The sequence below is a fragment of the Poecilia formosa genome, unplaced genomic scaffold (assembly GCF_000485575.1).
Source record: "Poecilia formosa unplaced genomic scaffold, Poecilia_formosa-5.1.2 Scaffold92, whole genome shotgun sequence".
NCBI lineage: Eukaryota > Metazoa > Chordata > Actinopteri > Cyprinodontiformes > Poeciliidae > Poecilia > Poecilia formosa.
Window position 1 is genome coordinate 483,816 of NW_006800031.1, and position 19,321 is coordinate 503,136.

Here is a 19,321-nt window from a genome sequence, read left to right on the forward strand (position 1 = left end):
TCTTACAGTTTCTCATTTACTTCTTGTCTTCGGCTCCACCTCGTGGCGGGGAGGGATATAGCACGACAGGTTTGTTCACTGATTTGCCGAATAATTAGAGTCTAATGGTTTAATTAAAAACAACATTCAGGTATTTAAATTTTTCCATATTTTTTAACATTACAATCACAAACTTTGGTTTATTCTATTTGGCTTTTATGTAACCAACCAGCATAAATATGTTTGACATGAAGGGAAAATTATACCGTATAAATTAAACAGAAATTATACATTGGTGTTTAACCCCCTCTACTCTGAGATACCTAAATAAAATCCAGTGCAAAACTGAAACAAAAACACAAAGCATTAAAATACAAACAGAAGTAAAACTAAACAGCCGTGGCAGGAGGAAGTCAGGGAAACTAAAGGAGAGAGAGACTAATTAACACAAATAGAGCTATGAAAATATCTTCAAAAGGAAAGATGAACACAGATCTAAGAGAATTAAATCCAAATCCACACAAGGCTTTTTAACAGAGTGTATTAATTAAATGTTACAAACTTGCATTTAAACTGAATAGTAAACACTGATAAGGGTAAGTACATGTGAACTGAACATTATGACTCCATCTGTGTTATGTCCTGATGGAGTTTCTCCTTCTGCTCATCACTCATTGATCCCAGATTCTCAGGAAACAGATCTATGTGAGAAAAAGTCATGCATTTTGATGCTTATGTTGCATCCATAGTTCTGATGCAACATTATTGTTACCACTGGATGTTTCATATAATGACCTGACTGAGCAAAACTAATGTGATTTTTGGATTCAGCACAAAACCCCAGACAATTATTTTGGCTGTTAACCACTGTCGTAAGTATTTACCACCTTGCAAATTTTAAATTGTAGAACTTTTTTGCAACTTCATCAGTGCAAAACCAAAAATTTGTGTCAGGTTCAAACTAAAAGGGATCAGACCCTTCGATGAAAGCGCGACCGATCAGACGGGTAGCTGTCCTCGCAAGGGCCAATAACTGATCTTCACAGTACAAAGCTGTGCAGCCTCTTTTCATGTCACTTTCATTGAGTGGAGGGCCACCGTGTGAGCTCTATAAAGAGGCTGTGCCCATTCAAGGGACTAAAGAGGACAAAGCTGAGCTCGCCGTGGTGCCACACAGACTCACAACCAAAAGAGGAACGAAGCAAAGCAACAAGGGAGGGCTCAAGAGAACAAGAGGCGGGGAGTGAATTATGTTAAATTCATCTGCTGAATATATTTACTGGAAACTGATCAAAAACTAGACCTCTGTTCAGAGACATTTCACTTACTTAAAGAGATAAAGTGACGAATATCACATATAGTTGCTGCCTGAAGACATCCTTTGAGTCTTATCAGAATAATACAAAACACTATGCAGGGCTCAATATGCATCAGTTTGCATGAAAATATTTAAGAAGATGCACTTTACTTTTATGTGCACATCACAGACTGACACCATGGATGAAGCTGCATGTTGGTTTCCTTCTTCTTCTGATGGAGCTCTGCAGTAGGATGCAGGTCTGTGTCTCCATCTGTTTGTTATCACAGATGACTTCCCTGGTCTGCTCGCTCATCCTGTTTGGCTCGGCAGTCGCATCTCCTCTGGGTGAGTCCTTCAGGCTTCTCTTTCACATTATACACCAAATCTGACTTTAATTATAATAATGCATTGTATTTACAAAACTTATTGTTTATAAATCTATCCCAGTTTCGATTTGAGGAGTGCACAATTATGTTGTTTTGCTAACCCACAATTAACAAAGAGCAAACAAATTTAACTGAAATATCATCTTTAAAGAATTAAGACGATGCAGGAAGAGTTTTCTCAACTTGGAAAGATTGATATTGGTTCAGAAATGACTTTTACCTTTTAATTCTGTTTCTTTTAATTTTATGCATGTTTATGTCCAGGACAAAGCATATAAATAATAATTCAGCAAAACATTGATCCACTAAGATGCAAAATGCATCATAAATACTGAACGATCCATAGGATTTATAGCAGCTTTAGTTTGCATCATAAGGTTCTTGCACCATATAACAATGATAGTAAAAACTAAATATATATTATGTATAAAACATTTTTTAGCTGTGAGAAAATATTTTAGCAGAAGTTAAAAATACTGCTCTGAGAAAGGATTGCTAGTCAGAAAGTGTCGACTCCTTTTGGTTTGTATTTTTAACAAAAGGCATCCAGTGTCATTGTGCATGAATTTATGCTTTATTGTTACCACTGGATGTTTCTTATTGTAATAAACTGTGGTTATTGTGGTGAATGATGGATGTGGTGGACACAGGTATTGGTGAAAATGATGGTTTTAATGAAGAGAAACACGAAATCCAGGCAGCACAGGTGAGCAGTTAGGCTAGGAGCTCAGACCCTGCTAGCAACTGCAGACTAATGCACGACTGACAGGGTAGACAAAACACGACACATGACAAGGACCCGACAGGGAGCAAGGGCCACAGGTGGGATTAAATACACAGGGAGATAATCAGGGGGAACAAGGAACAGCTGGAGACAGTTAAGGGAAAGACTCAATAATCTAGAATCCTTACACTTGTCGCATTTTTGATGCAGTTTACACCCTGCTTTGCATTTCATATATTGATTCACCCAGTAATGTTGTTGTATGTTGACTTCTTCAGCCTTTAGTTCTATTAATTTGGCAGGAAATTTAATTTGTGAGCCTTTTTTTGAATTGTTTTGTTTTATCTGCTTCCTACCATACATATTTGCCTGAACTTGAGTCGTTTATTATCCATAGTTACTTCAAAAAGTATATTTTTTTCTATCTTTTACATCCTTCTGATAGTTTCTACATAAACCAAATAGAAAACAGAGATAAATAAGCACATATTCTATGAGAGATATTCAAAACTTCCCCAGTGGCTACATTTCTGAGTGATGACTGGATTTAATATCTGTTAAATGTGTCTCTAATGTTTCTGGTTTCCAGGTTTGGAGGATTTTTTCTTTAGTCCCGAGGACCAGACGGTGAAAGAAGGAGAATCTGTTTTCCTGCAGTGTGTGTCTGGAGAAAGTTCACCTGCAGCAAACATCTCATGGCTCAAAGACGGACGGATAGTCACAAGAGGCAGACAGTTTCAGGTGAGGCAGGTCGAAACAGAACATTTAAATTAGTTTTTAAACCTAATTGATCGCTTAGACAGACATTAAACAGATTTTTTTGTTTTGCAGAAATTTTTTTATCTTGGTCCTCTACTTGTAAGATCTGTCTAAACTTTTAACATTTTAATTTATCTGCAGTCTGTTTAAAAACTCCTGATAAACTCTGACTGAATAGTTTGATAGTTTTAATGCCTTCTCAATTACTTTCATTGATGCTAATGATGGCAATTATCTTTATTTCTAAAACTCACTCAATTAATAAAAGCCAAATTCAGTCAACAAGGTCATATTCTGAATCTATTGCTTCTGATTAACTTTCTGCTTAACACCTCTATTAAGTGAAAAAAAACTTTATTATTTATCTTTTTGTACCTTCATCCTTGTTCTCTTCTTTTGATGTTTTTCTTTTGCTCAGGATTTTTACATCAATTTATCTTCATATTTGTATCAGCATAAAAAGCTGAATACATTTAGATAAATCATTGTCAGAATGTGTTTGCTTTACCTGCTACTTTCTCAATCTGTCTTAAATATTTAATAAGTAGAATTGCATATTTTGAAATCTGAAGTTTTTGGTAGCTTGGAAAGAGACTCAGATAAAAATAACACATTTAAATAACGGCAAAAGTGTAAGTTTTCTGATAATTTAACAAAGTTTTCTGATTTCTTTCCTGCTAAGGGGGAATATGGAGGAGGACAACAGAAGAAAACTTCAGGCACGCTGCACCTCTTCAATGTAACATTACAGGATGATGGGATATATGTTTGTGTCGCACAAAACTCTCTGCTGAACATCAGCAGGAGGAGTAAACCAGCTAAGCTAACTGTGGAAGGTGAGAACAAACTCTTTCAAACACAGACACTTCTTGAAAAACATGGTTAACCCACAACATTTATGACAAACTCCGTCTGTGCGCTAGGTGTTCCTCTGCATCTGAAGCTCGTCCAGGGCCCTGACAACATCACGGTTACCATGGGAACTGAGGTCTCCATGCAGTGCACAGTCCGTGGCTTCCCTGTTCCCATGGTGAACTGGTTCAAAGACGGCTGCCTCCTGTCGAGCTGCTCGGCCACATTCAGCCTCCTGAACAATGGGCAGCTGCTCATACTGAGGTCAGACACTCCACAGGACAGCAGGGAAACATTCGGTTTCTTCTCTCCTGACAGGCTAGTTTTAAAGCACGTGTCAAACTCAAGACCCGGGGGATCTGGCCCGCCGTAGCTTTTTATGTGGCCCTCTAGACTCCAAATGACATCATTAAGTCCCAGCAGTTTTTCACAAATTTGCAAAATTCAAACTAAATCAACAGATCGCCACATTTTTCAGATTTCATTGAAAATGTTTTTCTCAAAATAGGTCAGAAACATTGGGTTTAATTGACTGCTGCAAAGAATACAGCAAGGAATAAAAAGTCACATTTATAATCATCCATTGGAGCAAATATTAAAATTCCTTACAAATATTTCTAAATTAGCACCACAAGATCTGTGATTTTAATTACAAAAAAAAAACATAATAACAATCAAAAAATCAAAAAGTGACAACTATTTATTACTATTTTAACAGCTTATTGGGTTTTATCAATGCATTCTAGCACAACCGGCCCTCTAAGAACGTTCAGAGTATTGATATAGCCCAAAATGAAACTGAGTTTCACACCCATGTTTTAAAAGGAACCTATTATGAAAAATTCACATTTGTACATTTTAATACTTCAGTTTGGGCCTCAACTGATTTTAATAACAACCTCAGGGCTTAGAAATAATTCTGGCAATAAGTTTATGCTTTTTTGGCGTCTGGAAAATAAACTGCTTCAACAACCTCCTCATTGTTAAGTTACAACCTGTTACCTAGCAACCCCAGCTGGGCCCAGCCCATCACCTAGCAACCTTAGCAGAGCTCCAGCACACTTGGTCAGCTGGTTTTACTGCTGTATGTGCTGCTGGAAAAGACAAGTGTTTTGTTGTTGACTTACCATCTACAAACCACTTGCTGCATTCTTGTTGGTTGTACAGGAGGCACTATTAATGCTTTTCAGCCATTTTCATGTGTGAGTGTAAATGTTGAATTAGGGGGCATGTCCAGCAGCAGTTTATTTGGATTTAAAGTGGCAAGACGCCCTAAAACAGCTCATTCTGAAAGGAGCAGATTAAAATCTCATTACAAACATTTTTTTTATGATGATTATGAATCAAATCATAGTGAAAATATGCTGTGATAGTATATTATTAGAGCATATTTACAGTGTATTTGTACACACTGTAAAGTTTCTTAATTTGTTAAAATTACAGAATGTATAGGTTGAAATATTAATGATGGGGATTTTATTGTTCAAATCTACAGTTTCTTTCATCTGGTCTTAATCTTGATGAAAATTTTAGTTATATTTTAATAAAGGTCCTGCAATTTACAAACCCACAAAGCTCAACATCAGTCTTTATTTTCATATAATGAACGTTGGTGTTTATTTTTGAGTTTACTGCAGCTTTGCAAACAGTTCTCTGATTGCATTTTTATGAGTTCTGTTTTTGAAGATCTTAGCAACCTCAGTAAATCCCATCAGTATGAGAACTAAGACAAAAACTGAAGATTTTGAATCTTTGAATTTGAGTTTTTATCTCCTGAAAACACAAGCTTCCTTTGTGTTTGTATTAGAAATGTGACAAAGCAGGACGAAGGCTGGTATCACTGTGAAGCATCAAACCAGGAGGAGACTATCAAGTCACAGTCAGCTTTCCTGCTTCTAGCCGGTACTTTGAATTTTAACAAAATTTACTAAAATCAAATACAGTCACACATTTGAGCATGCAGTCATGCGTTTTCAGACATGCATTGGAGTTTTGTGCAGCAGCCCTCAAGCCTGACTGTCAGGAGAGGAGAAAACGTCACGCTCACCTGCAGACCTCCACACAGTCGACCAGAAGCTGATGTGTCCTGGTTCAAAGGCAACCAGCTTCTCTCTCCAGCAGGAAACATGACTGTGTTACCCAGTGGAGACCTCTTCTTTCACAGGTCTCTTTTCTAAAACACATATAATTGGATAAATAACTATATCATCTTCCATTCTAGCAAAACTTACTGCATTTTTCATGCTTCTCCTTCAGCGTACAGGTGCATGATGGTGGCATTTACTTCTGCAGGGCGTCAAACTCTCACCTCCAAAGATTCCTCACTTCTAGAAGAGCGACTCTGACTGTGCTGGGTGTGGGAAAAACACAAAACTACACACGCTGCCCCAGTTTGCAGGGCAAAAACACAAAATCTTAACAAGTGTTTCTGTTCTAGTGCAAGTATCTTAATATATTTGAAATAAGACAAAACTAACTTACAAGTAACTTTTCAGCAAGTAATTGGGACTTAAAATGACAAGAGGCCCTAAAACAGCTCATTCTGAAAGCAAGTTGTCTTACTTCAAAGTGTACTAATATATTTGGACAAGAAACTAGACCAAAATACTTGGTAAGATGTTGTGTTTTTACAGAGTAGCATGAAAAAAATGAGTTTGGGTTTCAGAAAGCTTTATTTCTTCTTTCTTCCTGTAGCCCCTCCTTTAGTGAAATTGTGGCCCACAGTATTGATGGTTCCTGTGGGAGCCCCAGCAGTGCTGGAGTGTGAGGCGTCCGGTCATCCTTTGCCCTCCATCAGCTGGATGAAAAGAGGCCACTCCAAGCAAACCGGAGGGAAGGTTGCACTCGGGTAGGTTGGTGTGTTAAATGAAACTCTTAACAAAAATTTTAAAAAGCAATACTCTTTAAATATCTCATTCTTTTCTTTTATTCTCGCAAAGAACACAAGTTTCTTGTTTTTCCATTTTTTTAAAGGGAACCTGTTATGCGAAATTCACCTTTTGTATATTTTGTACTTCCTTTTTGAGTCTCTGCTGCTTCTAGAAAACACCCACTCATTTCTTGGCAATAAGTTAATGATTTTTTACTATCTGAAATATGAGCCATTTCCAAAATGTCCAGGGACTGTACATTTTGGCATCTCAAGCAGTGATCCAGCACATTTGGTCAGCTGGTTTTACCGCTATATGCGCTGTACAATGGCTGCTAGAAAAGAGAAGTGTTTTGTTGACTTACCATCTAGAAACCACTCTCTGTATTTTTGTTGGTTGTGAAGGAGGCTCTACTTCTGCTTTTCAAAGATGTATGGTTCTATGATTGCACATTTTATTTCATCCACTTTGACGAGTTTGGGGACGTGGCCATCAGCAGCTTATTTTGATGTAAAGTGACAAGAGGCCCAAAAACATCTCATGGCACTAAAATCTCATTATCTAAGGATGAATCTGTGCAAAATATCAAATGAACATGTATTGTGTAACCCATAGATCTGTCCCAACCTGTTCAAGGAAGCAAACTTAAAGCTGTCTTCTACAGTATTGATCTGCTTTTTCTCTAACGTTGTATCCAGTGCTTGAGTATGTGAAAAATATAATTTCTTACTTATTGAGTTCATTTGGACCGTGTGCCTCTCTCATCCAGTCAGAGAAATGCTACGCTCTACATCCAGTCAGCCAGGATCTACGACGAGGCCGTCTACGTGTGTGAAGCCTCCAACGTTTTGGGAAGAAGCCACAGCACAGCCCTGCTGAGAGTTGCTGGTGACACTTACTTTATATTTATATTTATAAAGTACTGAATTTATATCTAACAGAGGTTCTTAAATCCAAGATAAGTCAAGTCTACATTCATGATGATGTTGTGACACAATAAACTAAATAAACATTTTTCTGGGTATGAAGCACAATTGGCCACAAATCAATAATCAATTCATCTTCATCTTGTCTTAAAATGCATAAAATATACATTTTTGTGCAGTTTTTGCTTAATTAATGCTCTGAGTATGTTGTTCTTTCACCAAATGGCCTTTTTGAGTCTTTATATTCCAGGTAACGATTAATCGATTACTAAAATAGTTGACGAGTATTTGAATAATTGGCTCATCATGATTAATCAGTTTAATAGTTTCAGCCCTAATCTTTACATATTCAGAATTTATCTCTTTAACTATTCCACTACAGCTCACATTGAAGAAGAAAAGATAAATTAGTCAAACATGGACATTAAATAACAACTCAAAATATTACACGTTTTGTTTGGGCAATTATACTTGGAGTAGTCGTATGTACACAATGGATTCTTTTTCTTCTTTATTTCCAGTGAGTCCCATTATTGTGACTTTTGTAAGCAGAGTGAGCAGCACCATCGGGTCATCAGTGGTTCTGCCCTGCAGAGCTGTTGGGGTTCAGCCCATCACATACAGCTGGACCAGAGCGGAGACTCGCTCTCCCATCAGCCGCACTGAAACCAGACATGTTGACGGTGAGTCCTGCATGTGACCTGGTTCAGCCTGGATGTAACTACATGTCAGCTATGCTTGATGCAGAAAGTGGAGCCCTGCATATTTCCAGAGTTCAGCATTCGGATACAGGAGAGTTCGTCTGTACTGCTGAAAACAGAGCTGGACGCCATCAGAGACACGCAGTCCTCGTTGTCACAGGTGTGTTTATTCCTCAGCAGAAGTTGCTTTCCATTGCAAATGCTATGTCAATATTCCCCTAATGTAAAAAAAAAAAAGTGCAATCGCAGTGTTTCCATTAATTAAAATCACGTGAATAAGTTTGTTCACTCAATAAGTCATAAAAAAACATGCAGCGCCTCGTCCTCCTACTACTTCCTGTCGTCTTTTTCGTCTTTTCAGCCAGTGGTAACATCCTGCTGTTGGTCACGAGTCATGTGATTACAAAAAGATTTTCTATTGCAGTTTTATTGAAATACATTAATTTTGATGCAGCTGAAAAACGACCCCATCCCAGCACAAAAAAACTTTTTATCTAAAAATGGTTTGTCAAAAATGTCCATGTTTGCATTAAGCAAATTTATTTTCATAATTACAATTCGCACAATTATATGTGAATGAAAAGGCAGCAGTTAATACAGATTAAAAGGGAATTAAAACAGAGAATGATTCAAAGCTTTACTTGAAATCTGAAACTTTCATATTGGTGATTTAATATTCACCAATTCAGTAAATATTTCTTATACTAAAGCTATAAAGAGTGGAAATCGTTTATTTGTAATGAACACTGAAGGGTCAATCAATACAACACTTATGAATTATCTCTCTTTCACTTGGTTTTGAATCTCATTGGTTGCAGTTGGAGCGTTGATGAACTATTATTATTGTGTGATTTGGATCAAATAAACTATCTAAATGGTTACTACTAAAGGTGCAACTGAAAAACAGATTAACTCTGCAAAAACATGCCAGATAAGTGAGCTGAAGATGGATTTCTGCATGAGTTTCTGATTCTCCTTGATGCTGTTTTTGTTGCTAAGCTGAAGATCGTCCTGCTTCTAGAGACAAACACACAAAACTGATTCTGTCTGCTGTGAGTAAAGATGTGAAAACATTTCCTCAGGTTTGTGTGGAAAATCATTGAGCAGATTGTTTATGTGCTTTTCATGCATCATTTAAGTTCTCAGCAAAGCTTCATAAATGGCGACATTTCATTATTTATCACTATAACATGCAACATTTGTGACATTTGTGGCCTTTCATCCATTTAATACATTTGTGATTAATGGTGTTTCAGCATCAAATGAATTTGTTCTCATGAAATCCTTTGTTTTGGTATTTCTAAGAGCTCTAATGTTGGCGAGGATCATCATGTTTCAGCTGAGCAGAACCTTCAACCAGCTCATCATCCCCATCTGATGGCTCAGAAAAAGTTAACATGTATGTATTTGCAGAAAAACTTTTGTAGCTCTTTAGGTAACAGTAACTACTTCAGTTTTAGCATGATTGTTGGCTTGTTTTTTGTTTTTTTTTTCTGGGTGTGAAGTTAATCTTTTTGAATGGTTACGATTCAGAGACAAAACATTCCTTTGAGATTTTAAAGACATCAACTTGCAAAAGTTTTTTTCCTTGATTTTTAACTTCAATTTTTCAAATTCTTTGAAACCAAAGTTGTTACAAAGCATATCATGCTCACCTGCCTGGTTTCATTGTGTTTGTTAAATTATTTGGACAGATTTTAGTCACTTTGGTAAATGGAAGAAATCAATAAGTAAAACTATTGCAAATCAAAAGCACAAAGACTAAACAAGAATAATATTTCACGTTATTCTTGAAATGATTTAACCTCTCTGTTTAAAGGCTAAACAAAGTAAGAAATCTGGTTTAAATAACTTTACTTTTATGACAAAGAATCAAAAGGCTGCAGCTTGATCAGATTCCAGCCTGCAGTGACCCTAAAGAATTAAATAAAAATATTCATGAGCATAAAACTGACAACAAAGATCAAACTGTAGTCTCTATTAGGTGAACAATGTGTTGACAGAAAAAACAGCACATGCATTAAACCATCTGCAAAAAACAAAATCTTACCCGATATTTTTGGTCTAGGTTTTAGTGCAACTATTGTGGTCCACCTTAAGACAAAACTGTCTTAAAAGTAACTTTGTATAAGCTTGTGTAAGGTTTTAGTAATTCTTCAATAAAGATGCAAAGAGTACAACTTTCACTGGCAGATTGGTTTCAACTAAAAAAAGAAAAAAGGGAAAAAAATTAAACTTTCAAACAAAAATCAAAAAATAACGAACAAAAAAAAAACTGGAAAATTTGCCGAAAAAGCAACTTTAAAGTAACCTTGGCAAAACCCAAAGGGAACAAAACAAAAAGAAAACAAAAAAAAATGCCAGCTGTGGTTGCCAATTTTACTGTATAAATCTGATAAAATTCATATTTATACAGATTTTACTTTACAAATACATTAAAATTCATATTTTTATGGTAAAATTCTGCCACGGCTGCTGGTATTTTACTGTAAATTAGAGATTATTTTTATAGTGTACTTACATTTTCCATACATCACTCATTAAAGTTTGCAAGAATTGTTTATAAACTTGTTAAACAAAGCTTTGGCAACCATATTATATCTCATTGATGAATGATTACTGCTTTGAGAATCTGATATTTCTTTTTTTTTCCAACCAGTATTAAAAACAAAACTTTTTACTTCAGTAAAAACCAACAGGTGAACATTTCCTTCATGATTAATTGTATCTCACAAATCAATAAAAGAGAAACATTTTTCTGTACTCTTCCAGGTTTCAGCTGCAGCAACACGACCACGTCTCCAGCTTTTTCAAGAAAATTCCCAGCAGAGTTAAAGGCACCGCCGTCGAGGCCTGATCAGATTTTGGAGGAAGTGACCCATCCAGCCCAGCAGCTTGTTGTTTCGCAGATGCAGCCTCCAATATTGCCGCCTCCGCCGCATCCAAACTTCCTGTTAGGACATCTCAACCCCAAACTTCCTCTGGAAAAGGATCAACATTTAGCCTCAACTAGTCGACCCCTCAGTTCAACGCCGGCAGCTACCAGTCAGGGTTTCAGGGTCAGGATTTCACCACATCAATTTCTGCAATCTACAGAAAATAACGAGTCTCCAGTGAATCTAAAAGACAAACTGATGGAGTCAGAAACACCAGTGCCAACACAGATTTCTGTTTCCCAGATTAAAATTAAACCCTCAGTGAAAGTTACTCCAGAAGGGGAATCGTTTCATTTGAAACCCCATTCTTTCCACCAACGGAATATCCTCTCCAAAAATGAGACATCGTCACAGATTTCTCCAAATAAACCAACTGCTTTGCACTTTTCAGCTTTTCCCCAACAAACAACTCACCGGCCTGCCACAACAATGAGTTTTCTCCCAAAGTTTCATCTTGAAAGCCCAGACATGCAACTTCCACCATCTTTAATCACCAAACCTCCGCCATTACAGTTTGATGATCGACCCACAGCAGCAACGTTAAACCCTGGATCATCTCAACAGCACCACCCAGTATCAGACCCAGTAAACACCAGTCATGTGTACTGGTTGACCTCCACGCAGAAAGATCGACCATCCAACAGCACAAAGCTGACAGACTGGAAAAAGAGGAACACCTCCCAGTCCCCAATGACCAGCAACGATCCCATGTGGGTGAAATAAGCAGCTTTTATTTAATCTTTTGATAAAAATCAAATCTATAGAAGTAAATGGTCTTGAATAATAGTTTTCCACTTTTTCCTAAATTTTTGATGCTTTTTTACTCATTTTTATGACTGTTCCTTCTGCTGCATTCCTTATTTTTCAGAAACACACTTCAAAATATGCTTAGCATAATACATAAAACAGAAAATATTTAAAACACTTATCGAATGCTTAGAGTACTCTTAATTTAAAACCATATTCAAAGATTACAAGAAATGCTTACTTCCTGTAAGCATAAGCTAAAAAGTCCCAGATTAGTTTAAAATGTATCAAATTACTATTGAAGTTGCTTTTTTTGCGAGAAGTCTAATTTTTATTCTCTCCCAGAGGAACACAACAGTCGCCATCATGGCTGCCTGCTCTTGAGAAACACGACATCCCCATTGTGGTTGGAGTCGGCATATCCCTGGCTTTCATCTTCATAACCGTCACTTTTTATTCAGTCGTCCAGAAGAACGAACCTTTACCCCCGGGTCGAGCAGGTAGCACATTATTTTATTTTCTGATTGTCCTAGTTGGCTGAAAAATGAAGATTTTTTTCCCCCACAAAACTAGCAGATCAAGACCAGTTTTCTTGCGTTCACAACACATTGAAATCATTGTATTTACATGTCAAAAGACAAGTAGCATTATTTCAAATGCCATTAGTATATTAACTTAAAATTTATTAAGTTGTATTAGTGATTTGCAATACATGCACATATGTACTAAAACAATAATCCTTTAAATTCTTTTTAAATAAAAAGGTTTCGAGATTTATGTCTGGAGATTAACTTTGTCATTCAAAATTTTTCTCACTTTCAATTCTGTATTTTGACTGAGCAACAAGATATATCTGACAGTTGCATGAAAAAAAAAAAGCAGTTTTGTTTTACCTAAAAATTGGCTTGCTTCACACAACATATGCTAACAAATTAGCTGTCTATACTTTACAGTAACAGGTTGATAAGCTGAACTCTTGTCTTGATGTGAAACGGACATTAATGTTTTAAAAGTCATGGAGGGACAGTATTATGTAAAATATCCCAGATAATGCTAATACTCTGGTGTTGATACTCTTAAGAAATAAGAGAATTAGCTAAATTAATTTATTTATCCCAAAACAATCTAAATGTAGGTAAATTTCTGCTTTTTCATAGAAAGCTAAATAAGTTTCAAATAAAAACTGCTAGCTACTTTTAAACATGTTTTTATATGAGCCAAGAAAAGTTAGCTGACTTGGCAAAGTCTGTTTAGCTTTTGCTGGTTAAACAACTTTTTTTTCACATAAAGGTTTAACGATCTCTTAAAGCTAAATATCATCCAGGTGCTTTTAATACTAAATCAATTTTAATATTAAATCTCTACATCTTTCCTGTTTTTGTTTTACCAAAAACTTATCTAAATTAGTTTATCTTAGCCTATTTAATGTAAGCTAACATAAACTAAAACTAAGCTTTTCACCTGTTTAGTTTTTCCTACCAACTTGTCAAAATAGCTTTTAAAAGTTACATTAAAGACTAATAAAAAACAAAACATCTTATGTGAAACAGGAAAACCCAATTACCAAACTCACTTTAGTTAGCCAAGTTAGCTAAACTAGCTTTTTTTATTACTGGAAAACGTGGAAAACATTGAAGCAGCTAAATAAAGCAACTTTCAACGTTTAGCTCTTGTTACTGGCAACGTCATTTAATCATAAACAACTCGGCTGTTATTTATTCAATTATTTATTTTTTTCATGTTGAAAAAATTGGCTAAATTAGCTTATCGTCTAAGCAAACTTAACAAAAACCCTCTTAATTTAATGTTAGCCACATCCTTTGCAGCTCAAAGGAATCTTGGAGTCCCAAAGAGACACGCTGACTGCCAGGCTGCTGGACACACGTATGAAAACAGGTGAATATGAAACTACAAAACACAAAAATATGGAAAAGGCAGTCCTGAGGATCTTAAACAAACGTAACGTAACTTAAACATCAGCTGTATGTGTGTACAGAGCTTTTGAGGACGATGACTCTGTCACCGTGATCGAGCAGAGCCCCAACACGTCAGACACACGGGCCCGACCTCCAGGGCCCAGCCTGGTCATTGTGCAGATGGAGCCAACGTTTGAGGAGATTCAAGATGTCTGCCACCCCGCAGTGGACCACTACTCGGTGACTGTGGAGACTCATCCTGAGCCCATTGTTGACACCAAGGTCTGAAATCCCACATGTGAAATTAATTTTACTAATTTGATCAGCATTAGGTTTGGAAATTAGAGGGAACCTATTAGGCTTTCTTGAACAGGTTAGATCTATGGGACACACAAAACATGTTCCTCACAATTTTTACACAAAATCATTCTTAGATTATGAGATTTTAGTCTGATTTCAGTTCTGCCTATTTTGAGCTCCTTTCATAATGAGATGTTTTATGGCGTCTGCTGCTGACCACGCCCCCTAACTCAATGTTTACACTCGCATGTGGAAATGGCTGCAAACAGATGTGCTATTATACAACCATATATCTTTGAAAAGCAGAAGTAGAGCCACCTGCACAATGAACAAAAATGCAGAAAGGGTTTCTGGTCGGTAAGTCAGCAACAAAACACTGGTCTTTTCCATCAGCCATTGTACAGCACATACAGTGGAAAAACCAGCTGACCAAACATGCTGGAGCTCCGCTTGGGTTGCTAGGTAAGGGGCTGGGTGTGACTGGGGTTGCTAGAAAGAGGTATATGGTGACTTAACAATCAGGAGGTTTTTGAAACGGGTAATTTTCTAGACACCAATTGCCAAAAATCGGCTCGGTGTTTTTAGAAGCAGTTGAGACCCAAATGGAAATACAAAAACATAATAGTTCCCCTCCAACAAAATCATCAAAACTTTTTGGGGATTTCTTTTTCTTTTTTCCCCATTTTTAAGATAACTATAAGGATCCAGTTTACTCCTTTTCTATGGAAAAGGATTAGGACCAACAATTTAAAAAAATAATTCTGACTTTAAACTCTAAATCTAATTTTGTGTCTGTCTATGTCAAAATGAAAATAACCAAAAATTCTCAGGTGTATCTTAATTATGATGTTGGTAAGACTTCACTTTTTTGCCTGTCCCAAATGTATTTTGTAGATTTTTTTTTCTAGTTTTAAGACTAGATTAACCTGATGGTGCATAAACAATTTCAACAATTTTGATTCTGAGATTAAAGTCAAAATTCTTTTTTTTTTTTTAATGGCCCTGATCATCTTCCGTATTTTTCAGTTTGACTCATCGCTGGAGGAAGATAAAAGATGCAGTTTGTCGCACCCCAGCATCCAGCTGCAGTCCACTGAGGACTGGACGAGCATCTCAGGGGACAACCACAGCCCATGCCAGGACGCCTTTCCCCCTCCATCCTCTTTACCCTCTCGCTCCCCGTCCCCGCCCTCCAGACGAGAAGACGCTCTGCACTCCTCTCTGACGCTGCGCAGCGCAGAGCCTTGTGCCGCACCCATCCACCACAGCCTCAGCATCTCACATGGCAGCCCTCCTCTGCTCGTCTCTCACCACGTCTCTCTGGGCCTCACCTCTGTTGCTGTTGACGTCCAGGTCTATCCTGCAGCCTCTGCTTCAACGGCAGTAAGCAGCAGTACTCACATCAACTCAGCTTCGAACTCAGCCTCAGTGACTGCACCGCTGTTTAGTCCTCCGTTGTTCAACAGCCGAGAGAACGATGATCGATCAACGGCCAGGTTACATCAGAGTAAGTAGCTTCAGACAGATGTTTGACCAAGGAGGAGACTGCAAGTAAATGTATCTTATCATAAGCAAACTTTAAATACTTAGTATTAGGGCTGAAACGATTAATCAATCGTATTAGTGGTGATTAACCGATTATTCAAATAATCGTCAACCAATTAAGAAATCGATTAATCGTTAACTTGAGTATACAGGCTCAAAAAAGGCCATTTGCTGAAAGAACAACATATTCAGAGCAGTAAACTGTACAAAAAATTAATACATTTTGCATTTAAGATAAATCTCCTCAAGTGACGTAGTTTTTGCTTCATCTGAATGAAATTGTGTAAAAAAAATCTATTAAGCACCTTTTGCTGTCCAGTTATGAATCAGTTAATCCAAAAAATAAAGATATAGCTGTACTGATAAGTCAAGCAGAAAGCGCAGAGCTTTTAACGTGTTGATAGAAGTATTCTTTAGCTGCAGAAGCATTGTTTACTACAAATGATCGAGCTTTAACTAAAAGAATGTTATGTTATTGCATTGTAGGCAAAAAAATATTTATTTTACTTATGCATTTGCATCTTTTAATGTATTTTTTATATTGTATAAAAAAGATTTCTGTCATTAAATAAAAAAATGGACAATGTGCCAATTTTTTAACCAGATTAATTGATTAATCATCAGAATACTGATAGAACAATCGATTACTAAAATAATCATTAGTTGCAGCCCTAATTATATTGTATTCACATAGAAAACATGTTTACTTTAATTCATGCTGAGAAATTGATTTGCTGGTTTAAAAGTTACATATTGTACATCTTTAGACATATTTTAGTCTTTTTTAGTTTATTTAGCTCTTAACCACACACACACACACACACACATAACAGTTCTGAGTTTCTGAAGTGTATTCAAGGTTTTTGTTTTGGATCTTGTCTGCTTTTTTGCTCATCGTCAACCCAAAAGTAAAAATTTTCAGAAGAATGTACAAAACAATAATATAAAGACACATTCTGATATATTTTAAATATATTCAGCATCAATCAGTACAATCATTAGATTTATTAGACGAAAACTTGATGTTAATTTGAAAGATATTACCTCCTCATCCTATTTTCCCTCTACTCGAACACGCATGACTTTTTTTTTTTTAAGTAGCCTATTTCTTTTTTTGCCAGTGTTATATGTATGTATTTATAGTCTCTGCAGTGCTATGATTATTGATGAGAAAGGGCAAAGTAGTATATTATTCATCTCAGAGATGCTAAGTGTTGTTTAGATGCTGACTGGCAATAAATCATGAGTGGTAAACAAAGAAAAAACATGACATTAATGAATCTGAACGATATAATGAAGGAAAATAAAAATGGAGGATGCATTATTGAATAAAAATGTTTTTAGTACGTAAAACTTGTTTTGGGTAAAGCAGTTTTCTATTTTTTCATTTCTGCACCCTGGGGATAAATATCCTGGTTCCTTTTACGAATCTTTTTGTCTTTGAAAGTAATTTTTTTTATGTATTTATTCTTTATTGTATCTGTATATAGTTCAAGTAAAGTCCTTTAAATGTTTTGTGTTTAGTAAAACAGCCAAGGAATCCTTACTTATGACATCTCATCCTCATTCTTTATAACAAGGTATTTGACTGTTACGAGATATTTTTGTTTACCAAAGGAGGGTCACTGTCAATAAACAGACATTACACCCTAAGTGTTGACTGAATGTTTCATGTTTAATGGGAGGTTTTAGCGAAGTACAAGTCAACAAAGTCGGCATAACTGACGAAATCTGAAGACACAATCGAGGAAAATTGCGCCGTTACTTGGCAACCTCAGCCGAACCCAGCCCGTCACCTAGCAACACAAGAAGAATTCCACCACGTTCGTGGTGTTGCCGCTGCACGCGCTGTACTAGAAAAGACGAGTGTTTTGTTGCTGACTTACCATTCAGAAACTTCTCCTTTTCAAAGATGTTCGGTTACGTAAACGTTGAGTTGGGGCGTGGCCAGCAGCAGCCTACTTGGATTTAAAGTGAGAAGGGCCCTTAAAACAGCTAAAACCATAACGGACTAGAATGCAGTCTCATTATGGTTTTGTGCAGAAAATGTAAGTAATGTGTTTTTATAGCCTATTGATTCATTTTAACCTGTTCATGAGGTTACCTTTAATTTTTTTTGTCCATTTCTGAAATTGAAGGAAGTTTGAAAAGAACCTGAAAACATCTCGCTCCCATTTTAGCATACACAAATATTTTAGTAATCATAACTGACCTAAAACAACTTAAAGTTTAGTCTGTTTTCATATTAGGTCCTTAATGTGACTTTATATTCTGTAGATCTATATGTCTGGTTTTTAACTTTTTCATGCAGGTACGGGTTATTCTCAACAGCTACATTAACTTTATAAATATAAATCCAGTATGTAATTGGGCAAGAGGCGGCGGTAAGACCCTGGACAGATCGACATTTCATCACAGGGCAACACAGAGACAAACAGGGCAGACAACAATGCATACACTCACCTACAATTTAGAGAAACCAGTTAATCTAATCTAAATAAATTAATACATTCTGGCTTTGTTTTCCTAATGTACTGAAGAAAGGTGAGTGTTAAAAAGAGGAAAGAAAATAAACTCTAGCAGCAGAAATAATCACATCTTGAATGAAGAGTACACTAGTTAAAAACACACAGTAGTGACCAAGATGCAACCTGCAGAGGTCAGTATGATCACATATGACAGTAAATTGATTTGTGAACTGCTATTACCACAAAGTTTAGGTTGGGTAAAAAGTCTGTGAGCCCATTTGATCAAAAACTATCAGTTTTAGTTACCAGTAACGGTTATAAAAATGTTAATTTTTATACAATTTGCTACCCAAAATACCTGAAACTAACATTATTTAAAATATTGTCACAAGAAAATAATATCTGAATAACTTCTGATGTGCTGAAACTACTTGATTTAATGATTCCTTTGTTGTTCGGCACCAATTTCCTTGTCACCCATAAGCTCTTCCCCCAGCACAGACTGTCTTCTGACATGTCTTAAATTGTTGCCACTAATTTACATATGAAATACAGAAGTAACATTATGGAACAAACCACAGAAGTCTGTTCTCATGACTGGAGGCGCCGCTTTGCTCCCCGAGTGTCTGATTAACAGATCGCTCACTTACTATTACTGTCACACAAAGGCAGGGGGGAATTTTTGGCACTACTAGTGGTGCAATGCTGTCACATTCTCATAATACAGTTTACATATTTGTATATAGTTGTAGTTTGTTAAAAAGAGGAACAATACACTTTTAGGACATTTCAATGATTTTAGTCACAAACTTTTATCTGAATGTGTAATCAATTTAGGCAAAAGACTTTTCACTTTACGACAAACTAGCAGGTATTAATCCAGAATTGTGCTAAAATATATACAATTTACAT

At 36.4% G+C, this 19,321-nt stretch overlaps 1 protein-coding gene across 4 annotated transcripts; it reads left to right on the forward strand.

Moving 5' to 3' along the window:
- Window positions 1–1,007: 1,007 nt before the first annotated feature.
- Window positions 1,008–16,108, forward strand: LOC103141974 (hemicentin-2). Of its 4 annotated transcripts, none has more exons than XM_016674200.1 (18): window positions 1,008–1,624; window positions 2,979–3,130; window positions 3,831–3,984; window positions 4,072–4,264; window positions 5,808–5,902; window positions 5,978–6,164; window positions 6,257–6,354; window positions 6,695–6,848; window positions 7,640–7,758; window positions 8,318–8,479; window positions 8,544–8,657; window positions 9,497–9,579; window positions 9,803–9,896; window positions 11,270–12,143; window positions 12,526–12,680; window positions 13,992–14,076; window positions 14,177–14,378; window positions 15,423–16,108. In XM_016674200.1, the coding sequence occupies exons 1-18, from the start codon at window positions 1,480–1,482 to the stop codon at window positions 15,909–15,911; spliced, it is 3,555 nt and encodes a 1,184-aa protein (XP_016529686.1). In that variant the 5' UTR covers window positions 1,008–1,479; the 3' UTR covers window positions 15,912–16,108. The 4 variants fall into 4 exon arrangements, with proteins under 4 accessions (XP_016529686.1, XP_016529688.1, XP_016529687.1 ...); XM_016674202.1 differs by having other exon boundaries at window positions 1,009–1,624; window positions 9,497–9,549; XM_016674201.1 differs by having other exon boundaries at window positions 1,011–1,624; window positions 14,007–14,076.
- The last annotated feature ends 3,213 nt before the right edge of the window (window positions 16,109–19,321 follow it).